At 33.8% G+C, this 13,054-nt stretch overlaps 1 protein-coding gene across 1 annotated transcript in view; it reads left to right on the top strand.

Annotated features, from left to right (window-relative positions):
* The window catches only part of Top2b (topoisomerase (DNA) II beta 180kDa), a 78,030-nt gene that overhangs the window by 51,125 nt on the left and 13,851 nt on the right, over positions 1-13,054 (top strand). The window contains exons 22-30 of the mRNA XM_013010374.1: positions 92-240; positions 1,231-1,462; positions 2,984-3,118; positions 3,729-3,929; positions 5,281-5,476; positions 5,620-5,711; positions 8,752-8,907; positions 9,064-9,147; positions 10,824-11,018. Coding sequence (XP_012865828.1) covers positions 92-240; positions 1,231-1,462; positions 2,984-3,118; positions 3,729-3,929; positions 5,281-5,476; positions 5,620-5,711; positions 8,752-8,907; positions 9,064-9,147; positions 10,824-11,018 — 1,440 coding nt within the window. The remainder of the gene's footprint in view (positions 1-91; positions 241-1,230; positions 1,463-2,983; positions 3,119-3,728; positions 3,930-5,280; positions 5,477-5,619; positions 5,712-8,751; positions 8,908-9,063; positions 9,148-10,823; positions 11,019-13,054) is intronic.

Genomic DNA, 13,054 nt, shown 5'->3' on the forward strand with positions numbered 1-13,054 from the left:
ATAGAATTGAGAGTTTTTAATTGCTAATTAAGGAATAGTTATAGAAAACTTAGAACATTAATGTTGTGTTCTGTTTTATTCTATTCTGTAGCAAGCATTGATGATGACTATAGTGAATTTGGCTCAGAACTTTGTGGGAAGTAACAACATTAACTTGCTTCAGCCGATTGGTCAGTTTGGAACTCGGCTTCATGGTGGCAAAGATGCTGCAAGCCCTCGTTATATTTTCACAATGTTAAGGTAAACATTTGCTGATTTAATGGTAGAAAGTTCAGTTGAAGTTTGTAGGTATAAATGAAAAATTTATAGAATCGGCACTGTGGAGAGATATGATTGCCTATTTTTCTATTGAGGGTGAACGTTCAAAATATTTCATAAAATTATGTCAGCTGGCACCGGTGGCTCATGCCTGTAAGCCTAGCTACTCAGGAGGCTGAGATCTGAGGATTACGGTTGAAAGCCAGCCCAGGCAGGAAAGTCGTGAGACTCTTCCAGGTTTTTTTTTGTTTTTTTTCATCCCGTCGTGGGGCCTGAACTCTGGGCCTGGGCGCTGTCCCTCAGCTCTTCAGCTCAAGGCTAGAGCTCTACCACTTGAGCCATAGCGCCACTTCCTGCTTTTTTCTTTTTGCTTATGTGGTGCTGAGGAATCGAACCCAGGTCCTCATGCATGCAAAGGCAGGCGCTCTACCACTGAGCCACCTTCCCAGCCCCATGAGACTCTTATCTCCAATAAACCATTAGAAAACCAGAAGTGGCGCTGTGGCTCAAGAGGTAGAGCATTCACCTTGAGCTGAAGAGCACAGGGACAGCGCCCGAGCCCAGAGTTCAAGCCCCACGACCGACCAAAAAAAAAAAAATTGTCTTCGGACATTTTTATAAGTTCTTGACAAAATCAGTCTTAAAAAGTGTAAAGATTTTTTTTCCCCACTTAGCCTTATTTCTTTGTTATGGGTGATACGTTTTGTTCACAATGCTAGGACATTGGTAGAGATAAAGAATGTAAGTAGGTAATTATGTGCATACATATATAAAATAGAGCAATTTTTTCTGGCCTTGTGCTTGAGAGAAATATGTACTTAGTAATAATAGGTAATTAGATAAATTTTGTTGAATAATGGCATCTAAATGATAAAATATAGGAGATTTTTCTGAAATGCAAACTGTTTATGTATGGAGTTTTATTTCTCAAAGCCATACAACTTTCTATACTTTCTTTTTTCTTTTTGTTAGCTCTTTAGCAAGACTTCTTTTTCCTGCTGTGGATGACAACTTGCTTAAGTTCCTTTATGATGATAATCAACGAGTAGAGCCTGAGTGGTATATTCCCATTATCCCCATGGTTTTAATAAATGGTGCTGAGGGCATTGGTACTGGATGGGCTTGTAAACTGCCCAACTATGATGCTAGGGAAATTGTGAACAATGTCAGACGAATGCTAGAAGGATTGGATCCTCATCCCATGGTAATTTTTTTTAGAATTTGTTGCTTATATTGTTTATTTAACAAATGATAATCGGTAAAAGGCAAAAGTTCAGTAATTTTAGAAAAATGATGAAACATTTTTATTTTAGAATGACTGTAGATACTAAAGACCTTATTAGGGTACAGCTTGGTATGTGCTTACAAATAAAGAGAAATGAATGTGTCTGGAAGTTAAGTTTTGTGGGGAAAATTGTTTATTGAAATTTAAAAATAAAGACATTTAAAAATATAAAAAAATAATTCAAGTACCCAAATTATATAGAAGAGTGCTTTTGTTATAAAATTTTATTTTTATTCTTATGCACCAAGTCATGAAAATTTCCTTATTTACTACTTATTAAAAATATTAATGCTCATGTGCATGTAGATATAAATAATATTTTGGCATATTCAGTTAAAGTTTTGTTTCATTTTTATATTTTAAAATAAAAATTATTATGAATATAATTTGCATTTTTTCCTTGAAATAATTCAAAATACTTATTCTAAAGTGGTTCTTCTAGAAGCATCAAATTATTTTCTGATGATTGTGTTTTAATTAAACTGTTTCAGGTACATTTTTAGAATTTTGGACCCCCCAGAGTATGTTATCAATACATAAATGGGTGCCTAGTATGTATGTGACAATATGATGGAGTTTACCTATGGCTTCTGACTTCTAGAAATTAATCTGTTGTCAGGATAAGACATTAGGATTTAAAATTTACAAAAGTGAAAGATGTTAATTGCTTGGGTTGCTGGAAGAAATGTCCTGTAGCATATAAACAATTTCTTGGTGATAATAACAAGTACCAATTTTAGAAGAGGGAGTGAGTTTTTATAATTTGGCTAAAAGGGGTTATGTGGGAGTGAGTTGGGTATATTTCTATCTTGTTGTTCTTTATTGCTCTTCTTATACAGGATTCAATCATGGAGCTTCACTTTAATAAACTTGTTTAATAGTAGTCATCCCCAAAGGATCCACCTGTATTTAGACAACATAGATTTAGTTTCTACCCTCTCAACACCTCAACAGTGGAGATTAGATTTCCATACATGAAGACTTGGGATACTAAAACCATATCTAAACCACAACAGATAGAAGGAATAGTTAAAATATTTCAGCAAAATGCCAGAAAAGAGTAGTGGTTCTGCAGGGCAAATTATTGGATGGAAATTAGAAACTTAAGATTGGGCCCAGTTACAAGTAGTTTGAATTTAAATGATATTAATTTAAAGAAGGAATTATGGAGACAGTAATCTGAAAAAATTATGATCCTAGAAATACTATGAAAGATTGTGCTAAAATTTTGAGATTGAAGGTTGTTCATTTTATATGAAAGAAGCAATAAATTCAAGATTGAGTGGCAATTTTGAGAGGGACAGTTGAAAATAAACAATTCTGTTTCAGTCACCGTAATTTAATTTGCCATAAAATTAGACCGTAAACTGTCATTCAAATTTGGTACTAGTACTCCAGATCAAAGTCAAGCCTCTTTGTTATTTCCATTTTTCTCTGTAGCTTCCAAACTACAAAAATTTTAAAGGCACAATCCAGGAACTTGGTCAAAACCAGTATGCAGTTAGTGGTGAAATTTTCGTGGTGGATAGAAACACAGTAGAAATTACAGAGCTTCCAGTTAGAACCTGGACACAGGTTAGTATAAATATACAAACTGTGTATAAGACAGGTATTACATTAACAATTCTTTCTGCTAAGAATAATTCATAATTATTTGCTTTAATCTATATAATTAATTCCCATATATTTATCCAATTACTTGAATTTGTGCCTTGAATTTTCAAATAACAATAAAAATCTTTTAAGTTTATATAATATGGTATGACTTTGGTGAGTGCTTTTTTAGAGACTATGTTTTTGTACTTACCTTTAAATGACTAGAATGAGATACATGTAGTAATAAATGGTGTTTTAAATCCTTATAAATGTAGTCGACAAATTCATGTAAGTTAGCACAAGCTTTTACAAATCTAAATGTATACATGCCATCTGTCATCTCTGGTTGATATAATCTTCCTTATATCATTTGTAGTATGAGTAGATTAGGACCATTATCTTTTTGTATGTCTTTTCAGACCCCTGAGAATATTCCATTTATCTCTGTAGTGATTGAACAGGAGATAATAGCATTGGTGATTATCCCTTCACTCTTCTACCCAGAGCTGAGAAGTTTTAAGATGGTGTGACTTCTGAGAACATGATAGTGCATCATAAAAAGAATTGCTTGTTTTCAAATTTTTTACAGGTATACAAGGAACAGGTTTTAGAACCTATGCTGAATGGAACAGATAAAACACCAGCATTAATTTCTGATTATAAAGAATATCATACTGATACAACTGTGAAATTTGTGGTGAAAATGACAGAAGAGAAACTAGCGCAAGCAGAAGCTGCTGGATTACATAAAGTTTTTAAACTTCAAACTACTCTTACTTGCAATTCTATGGTAATTTTTTTAGCTATACTGTTAACTTAGTTTCTCTTGAATGACATATGTTAGGTTGTTGTGATTGAAGCATGATAAAAGAGTAGTTATAGTAACTCTCAATCACTTTCCTATGCAACTGGAGAAGAATCTAGGGACACATTCCTTTGTTCTGCTATTACAACCCTTACATTCAAATGTACACCTATGCATCTCTGTTTGAACACACAGGAGATGTGTGTGTGTGTGTGTGTGGTGTGTTTGTGTGTGTGTGTAGTACCTTTACATTTACTGCTAGGACTTGTAATAATAATTGTTACAGGGTTTGTATGTGCCTTATGCTTATCTCTCAGCATTTTAACTGTAGACTATCACTTCACAACTCTTACTGGGTTTCATTAAACTTGTATATTTGTGGTTATGGTATAATCAGGGAGGAAGGTACAGAGTTAATTTGTATGGTCATCCAAGTTATATTCTAAATTAGCTTTTAGATTTAAAGTAGATTATAAGAAGAAAAAATCCAAAAATTGCATAGCAGTTGAATAAAAGTATCATAATTTGTTAGGAAAGGTACAGTGGGAAGATAGAGAATTTGAATAATTGAGTTATAGAACAAGTCATTATAAGGGTTGGAAAAATGGCTCAGTGGTAGAGCGCTTGCCTTGCATGCCTGAGGTCCTGGGTTCGATTCCTCAGCACCACATAAGCAAAAAGAAAAAAGCCGGAAATGGCGCTGTGGCTCATGGCTCAAGTGGTAGAGCACTAGCCTTGAGATGAAGAGCTGAGGGACAGCTCCCAGGCCCAGAGTTCAGGCCCCAAGACCGAAACCCCCCCCCCCCAAAAAAAAGAACAAGTCATTAGAAAAGGGAGTGGTAAATAAACTTCAACTGAGTATTTGAAGGAGGGCAAACCTCAACATTTTAAAGTTTAAAAGTAGAATATATATAAACTGCACACCTAATCCTACTACTCAGGAGACCCAGATCTAAGGATCATGGTTGGAAGCCAGCCCAGGCAGCCAGGCAGGAAAGTCCATGAGACTCTTATCTCCAATTAATCATCAGAAAACAAAACAAAATAAAAACACAGAATTGGCTCTGTGGCTCCAAGTGGTAGAGTGCTAGCCTTGAGCACAAAGAGGCTCAGGGACAGTGCCCAAGTCCCGAGTTCAAACCCCATCACCGTACAAACAAACAATATATATTTTTAGTTCAGGGAAGACATTTTTCTTAAATAGTTTGAGTACCTTTAAGAACCTTAAGAAAAAAAAGACTTATTTTTGTCTCATATCTTAAATACTGTAGCTGTTGCATAAGTTAGAATAGCAGTATAGATTTATTGAATTTATAAAATCTTGTGTTTTACTTAGGTACTCTTTGATCATATGGGATGTCTGAAGAAATATGAAACTGTGCAAGATATTCTGAAAGAATTCTTTGATTTACGATTAAGTTATTATGGTTTACGAAAAGAATGGCTTGTAGGAATGTTGGGAGCAGAATCTACAAAGCTTAATAATCAAGCCCGTTTCATTTTAGAGAAGATACAAGGGAAAATTACTATAGGTAAGATTAACCTTTAAAAAATTTGAACAGTAATTAAAATGGAAAAAATCTTTATTAATAAAAGACATTTTTATCAGTAGAATATAAACAAATACAAATTGAATCTCTTTTCTTGATCCTAACTTTATTTTTCCCTCACATAGAGAATAGGTCAAAGAAAGATTTGATTCAAATGTTAGTCCAGAGAGGTTATGAATCTGACCCAGTGAAAGCCTGGAAAGAAGCACAAGAAAAGGTAATCATTTGCAGAAAAAGACATTTAGAGAAGCTTTTAAAAGCAACTTCCAAAACAAACAACAAAACACCCAGTCCCTAAAACTTAAATTTAGTATTGGTAAAGCAACTGAGTTGGCTGTTTGGAGACTGAAGTCTTCTGTTTATCCACAGAACAGATACAGTACAGGAATTTGCAGTGCACACTCACCACAAAGTACTTGGCCAGTGTGACTCAACCAGGGCCTGGAGAAATGACTCCAGGTTTAAGAAGGTAGCTCAGTCTCCTTGGCCTTTTCTTCTGAGCCTGCCATTAAAAGGGTGTCATTTGTGGTGGTGGTTTTTGTGAAATGTATGTCTACTGTCTGGGAATGAGACTGGTAGCACTCAGCATCATTTCACAGTGTTCAGTCTATGGTCACAGTATGGCATCTGGTCACCACTCACTTGATAGGATTTTGATTAAGGTTGGGAACATGAGGGACAAAAGTGCTTTTATTGAATAGTATTTATTGATCACCAAACATGTGTTTTACCCATGCTTAAGAGAACTTCAGATTAAACACCTGATACTTTATTCATTAAGGTGTCTGTTTTGAAACAAAGTACTATTATTAACTCAGAGGATGAAATAAATATTGAACCTTTGAGAATATCCTTGATAGTTTCTTGATACTGTATGTAACTAAAAGAAAACTTTTCAAAGGCAATACAAATTAAGATTGAGAACAAATGTAGAAAATGAAAATCTTGAATCTTTTCAGACATTTATGTAGATTATATACAAAAAAGTTACCATCTTTTAGAAATAATTGATTATATTATATAATTTGAACTGAAATTTTAAGCTTCTTTACATTTAAGAGTTCTCAATCATGTTTTTATCCAACTACATGGAAATATTTCTTTTGTTATTATTTAATCTTTTTCAATTTGGGGGTCAATAAATACATACATTAAAGTGAGTAAAATTAAAATAAATTCTATAGTGGGGTAATTGCATAATAAAATAACAGGTTCACTCACCATTTGAAGAAAATAGGGGTAGCATGTAGAGTTATGGTGACTGGAGCATTCTGTTTTCCTCTCAGATGTGTTTTATGAAATTCCAAATTATGGTTTATTTACTACTCACCCTTCTGTACTATTGTCAGTTTAAACTATATCTTTAAAAATGTTATCTAGTAAACTAAGGATTTAATGCTTAGTTTTAAAAGATAATGGAATCTAGGGTTTTAGAATACCTTTCTGTGGAGGCAGAATTCATGGGTAAAGGTTAGCTTGGTTTCAGTAATTGCATTATCACTATCAAAATATTTTCAGCATCTTAGCCATGTGCACACTTGAAGAGGGTTCAGGTAACAAAGGAACTGCTTTTACAAGAGCATCCTATTATATAGATTTGAGAAAGAAAATTTGAATTATAAAGCAGCTAATTAGAAGATCAAGGTGTTTTCCTAAAATATAATGAAATTCTATAGTTAAAACTTGAAAACGTTATTTGCATTGACTTGTGACACTTTTTCTTAGTCATATTCCTGTTGACAATGAAATGCACATTTATTCAGAGTGTTCACTAACAGTACCTTAGCTATCATCAAAGCCTAGATAAAATGACTTTTTTGAAGTATTGGTCTACACAGAATTTTTTTTTTTTTTTTTTTTTGGGTTGTGGGGCTTGAACTCTGGGCTTGGGCACTGTCCCTGAGCTCTTCAGCTCAGGTGAGCACTCTAACGCTTGAGCTACAGCGCCACTTCCTTTACAGGATTTTATTACACCCTAATTTCTTTTTTTTTTTTTTTGGTTGGTCGTGGGGCTTGAACTCACACCCTAATTTCTTATAGTAGGCTAAATACTCCATAGTAACATATTGTCTCATGAAGAACTTTAAAAACGGTAGACTAATTGGTTTGTCCTAAATTATCTAGTTATTAACCGTCTATCAATTCAACCACAATATTCCTTATTTGGCTAAGATTGCTTAATTGAACTTACGGTTTGTTTATGTGATGGAGCATCTTGCTTTGTAATGCCAATTTTTATCCTTTTATTTTTAAAGTACACCTAAATTTTAGGTTGTATAACTACATTATTTTATTTAAAAATTGAAATTGTAAAGCTATTATTTTTGGCTTGTTACCAAATGTGAACTTTTAGCTTGATGGAGTACCATGATTAACTTAGTCACTTTAAAAATTACTTATTTATTTAGTACTGGCACTGGAGCTTGAACTCAGGGCCTTGTGCTCTCTAGCTTACCTTTTCATTTAAGGCTGGTGCTGTACCACTGAGCTATTCCTCCAGTTCTTTAGTAATTTTTAACAATCTTAGGGCCTTAACCAATTTAGAGGCAATTTTATTTAATGCCTATTTTATTATTAAACTTTTGAAAATAATCCCACTTAAAATTACTTTCCTTAAATTCATTGTATTTTAAATTTTAATATAAGCCTAAGATGATTTTGTTTTTATGAAAGAAACCTTCTGAATACAATTTCCACAAAACCCTGACACTTCTTACTCTAATTAATTAACTCTTAAATTCTTTAGTGAACTTCTTTTTTTACTCCTCACATGAGTATTCCTGCCTTAGAGAATTTTCTTAGCCAAATGTATTTCAATTTTCGTAAGTGATTTATTCTGGGTTTCAAACTTACTCATTCAAATCTTAACAACATGCAATGATAAGACATTCTACTCTGAGATGTGAGATGTAATGTCTTCTCCATTTTAAGATACAGTGTTTTCTCACTAATTTTAAGTTGTAGTGCCTTCTCACTTATTTCTTTTTATCAATTTCATAGGTAAATAGGGACTAAATAAATATTCCATCTTTCTGAAGATTTTATTGTGTAATTTTAGAAAAATCTTAAACGTTTTCACTAGATAGTAAGTGTTTATAGGTAACTTTGCAAATAATCTAAGTAACTCCACCATCCTGGAGGTATAGCATTAATAAACAGTATAGCTTTTGCTGAATTCCTAACTCAATATTCTATAAATTTAAGCATTGATTTGGTATTATACAGGAATTTAATATAAAGTTTATTGTTTTTTACAGGCAGCAGAAGAGGAAGAAACACAAAACCAGCATGATGATAGTTCCTCTGACTCAGGAACTCCTTCAGGCCCTGATTTTAATTATATTTTAAATATGTCTCTGTGGTCTCTTACTAAAGAAAAAGTTGAAGAGCTCATTAAACAGAGAGATACAAAAGTATGAACTTTTGTGGGTTAAATAATTGGAACTATTTCAGTATTACCCATATCTTTGATTTTTCTTTGATTTTCTTTTTCCAGAAATAAGTATTTTGATTTACTTTATATATTTAAAGACTATTGACTGTTAAACTCTATTACCCTTTTATTATAGGGACGAGAGGTCAATGATCTTAAAAGAAAATCTCCTTCAGATCTTTGGAAAGAAGATTTAGCAGCATTTGTTGAAGAATTGGATGTATGTTAAATCTCTATTAAAATATTTGGAAAAATAGTGCTTGCAGGATAACAATGAAAATTCTTTTAAAATTGCCTCAGAATTTCCTTTAACTGTGTTATTGAATTTATTAGCTGAGATTAAGCTAGCTATAACTCTATGAGATTATAAAAGAAAAGCTATTTCTAATGTGGTTGAATATAAATGCTATTGAGTTTTAACTCTATTAGTTATAATGTCTTAACTAATTTGTAAATTAGCTCATTGGTTTAGTGTAATGTTTTCTTAGGGATATGGCCAATATGAATATGGATGTAAGTTCTTTGATTTAAGAGAAGAATGATAATCTCTTTAGACTGTTATTTCAGTAATTTTTTTGTTAAAACCTTATTTTCTCCAAGTAAAATCTCAATTAAAAAATAGAAGAAAAAGTAAAGATAAGAAATGTAAACTTTTTCTGAATCTGCCAACTTAAAGTGCTAAAATTAATAGCATCAGTATGAACGTTTTATTATTCCATAGACCCCATAAGTGCAATATGACTCCATTTCCTTCATAAAGTGGAGATTATAGGCTTAATTGTGGTTTGAACTCAGGACATTGTACTTGCTAGGCAAGTGTCCCAGCCCTCTTTTTCCTTTAGTTTTATTTCAGATAGTGACTTGAGTTTTTGCCTGGGCCTAGCTCCTGCATCTTCTTCCCAGTGCTTCTTGTGTAGCTGGAATTAAAGACAAAAACCACACCTGGTTTGTTTGTTGAATTGGATAGTCTCACTAAATTTTTGCCTGGGTTGACCTTAAACTGTATTCTTCTACTCCTCTTTCCAAGTGGCTGGGATTATAAACATGAGCCACTGTGCCCAACTAATCACTGGATTTTTAAGTGATAACTACATAGTAGGTGCTTTATAAATTACTTGTTATTTCTTAAGAATATTAGTTAATGAAAGTGCCAACAGTGAAATTCAGGTCTATCTGATTTCAAAGCTTAGGTTTTTTTTGTTTTTTAATTAAACTATCATTCTATTAAGACCTCTTTAAATATCTCCCACGAAATGTCATTTTCTCTTGTACCTTTCAAAATCCTCTAATTATTTAAAAGAACAATTTTATATAGAATCTATTATATTAATCATGTCCTCATTTATTGCCACCCAGAGCCCATTAAGTTGAGTGTAAGAGTATTAGGACTTTTATTTTTTCATGCTTTCTTACTTTATATTGTGAACCATTATTATGGCTAAAGGATAGTTGCATACTTGTTTTTTGTGTGTCTGTCAGCATTGGGTCTTGAACTCAGGACCTTGTGGTCTTGCTCTTTACTCAGAGCTGGTACTTGAGCCATGCCTCTCATCCGTCTTCATACTTCTTAACAGAACTGCCTTTGTGTGTGAATTGTGAGGCTTCTAATGATAACAGGTCCAAACTTCATAACATATCATAGGATCCTATAAAAGAACCAGTTAAGTCATCTAGTCACTATTACCCTCTTGTATTATAAATGTGAAGCTAGTTAGGGATTATAACTCAAATCTACTTATTTAGAATTCTTTATTATTATTAGTCTTAGATTAGACCAATTGAAAGGAAAGCTTTATTCCCTAATGAGTGAGTAAAATTTGTTTCAGTTCCTTCTGCAGTATGATTGTCTTTTTTAAGGAGTTGTTTTCATCTCTTTTTGCTTATAATATACTTCAGAAAGTGGAAGCACAAGAACGAGAAGATATTCTGGCAGGGATGTCTGGAAAAGCAATAAAAGGTAAAGTTGGCAAACCTAAGGTGAAGAAACTTCAGTTGGAAGAGACGATGCCTTCACCTTATGGGAGAAGAATAATTCCTGAAATTACTGCTATGAAGGCAGATGCCAGCAAAAAGTTGCTGAAGAAGAAGAAGGTATGTTACATCTCCTGCTTGAATTCAGTAGAAGACTATAATCCTTTAATGTATGTGTAAATGTAAATATTTTACATATGTATATATGTTTATATTATGCTTCATTATGTTTCATTTTTATTTTTCTAATGTGTTTTGATTGTCATGGGAAATCTTATTCTTTCTCTGAGAGCAATTGATCCATCACATATATATGGAGAGCTGCTTACTTAATTAAGATTTTTTGTTGGTTTGTTTTTGAAAAAGGAGTCCACTTACTATGTGGTACAGACTGGCCACAAACTCTTAGGCTCAAGTGATCCTCTTATGAGTAGAAGAGACTAAAGTGTGTGCCATTGTGCCTGATTTTAGTTCAATTTTTAAAATGAGAAACAGTCTACTCAGGTGGCGATATCTGAAGATTATGATTTGAAGCTAGGGAAAGCAGAAAAAATCTGAAGATACTTCATTTCCAATTAACCAGCAAAACAAAACAAAACAAAAGCTAGACTGAGCCAGACGTCAGTGGCTCATGACTGTAATCCTAGCTACTTAGGAGGCTGAGATCTGAGGATTGAGGTTCAAAGACAGCCCCGGCAAGATAGTCTGCGAGACTCTGATCTCTAATTAAACACCAGAAAACCGGAAATGGTGTTGTGGCTCAAGTGGTAGAGTGCTAGCCTTGAACTGAAGAGCTGAGGGACAGCATGCAGGCACAGAGTTCAAGCCCCAGGACCAACAAAAAAAAGCTAGACTGGAGGTATGGTTCAGCTGATAGATTGACAGACATGAATGAAAAAGCCAAGTGTTAAAGCCCTGAGTTAAAGCCCTAGTACTAACACAAACAAATGAAAAAGATAAAATAAAATAAAAATATAAACTTAAGGCTAGGTGTGGTGCATCATGCTTTTATAATCCCATAAATTTAGGAGTTGAAGATTTAGAGGAAGGCAGTTTAAGTTGAGTCTGAACAAAGAAAAAACATATTCTATCTCAGGAAAAAAAAATCAGGGCTTGGTAGATTACACCTATCATGCCATATGTGGGAAGTATAACTTGGAGGATTGCAATCTAGGTTGTCCTAGACAAGAATATATGGCCAATTAAAAAATAACTACAGGAAAAAGGGCTGGAGTCATGGATCAAGTGGTAGAGTGCTTGGCTAGCAAGCATGAGTCCTGAGTTCAAATGTCAGTACCTCCAAATAAATAAATAAATGTACATTTATGTATATATATATATACATATGCATCTATATTTCATTTCTATATCAGCATTTTTATAGTAGGAAAATATTTATTGCTCTTAGTATTTACTTAGTTAAAAAATTATGAAGCATCTTACATTATTGAACAGGTATATGCTATTGAGAACTTTGAAAATTTGAAATTTATTTGTCCTTGAGTAAGATGGGCTAGGGTTGGCTAGAAGAAGGAAAGGTTAGAAAGACTGGATGTATAATGGTCTTGAAGAAAGGCTAATGTTTCTGTACAAGTTACCTTACAGCTCAAGCAGTGCATTCAATAGATCCAAAAGGTACTTGGAAGTAGGCTAGTGGAGCTACCTCAGACTGAGATAGGCTCAGTCTGTTTAATACATGGGAAGTAAGTCTTAAGTGCTGGATATAGAGATCAGTTTTCTGTGCAGAGCTAACACTTGAAGCACAAAAGCATTTTTTTAAACAGTTGCTTCTAAGTAGCTGTCATCTCAGTGAATATAATAGAAAATTAGATGTTAATTGCTGCCAATAAAAGAAACAAAACAATCTGATTATAGTCATCTGTTAGGGCTTCAGTAAACAAGCAAACAACAACTTAGCTGATAGCAGCATTAATAGAAAGCCCACAGATTGGGAGAAGATCTTCACTGGCCATACAATAGACAAGGGTTGGGGCTGGGAAGGTGGCTCAGTGGTAGAGCGCTTGCCTTGCATGCCTGAGGCCCTGGGTTCGATTCCTTAGCACCACATAAGAAAAAAGAAAAAAGCCAGAAGTGGCGCTGTGGCTCAAGTGGTAGAGTGCTAGCCTTGAGCTGAAGAGCTGAGGGACAGCACCCAG

The sequence above is a fragment of the Dipodomys ordii genome, unplaced genomic scaffold (assembly GCF_000151885.1).
Source record: "Dipodomys ordii isolate 6190 unplaced genomic scaffold, Dord_2.0 Scaffold12, whole genome shotgun sequence".
Classification (NCBI taxonomy): domain Eukaryota; kingdom Metazoa; phylum Chordata; class Mammalia; order Rodentia; family Heteromyidae; genus Dipodomys; species Dipodomys ordii.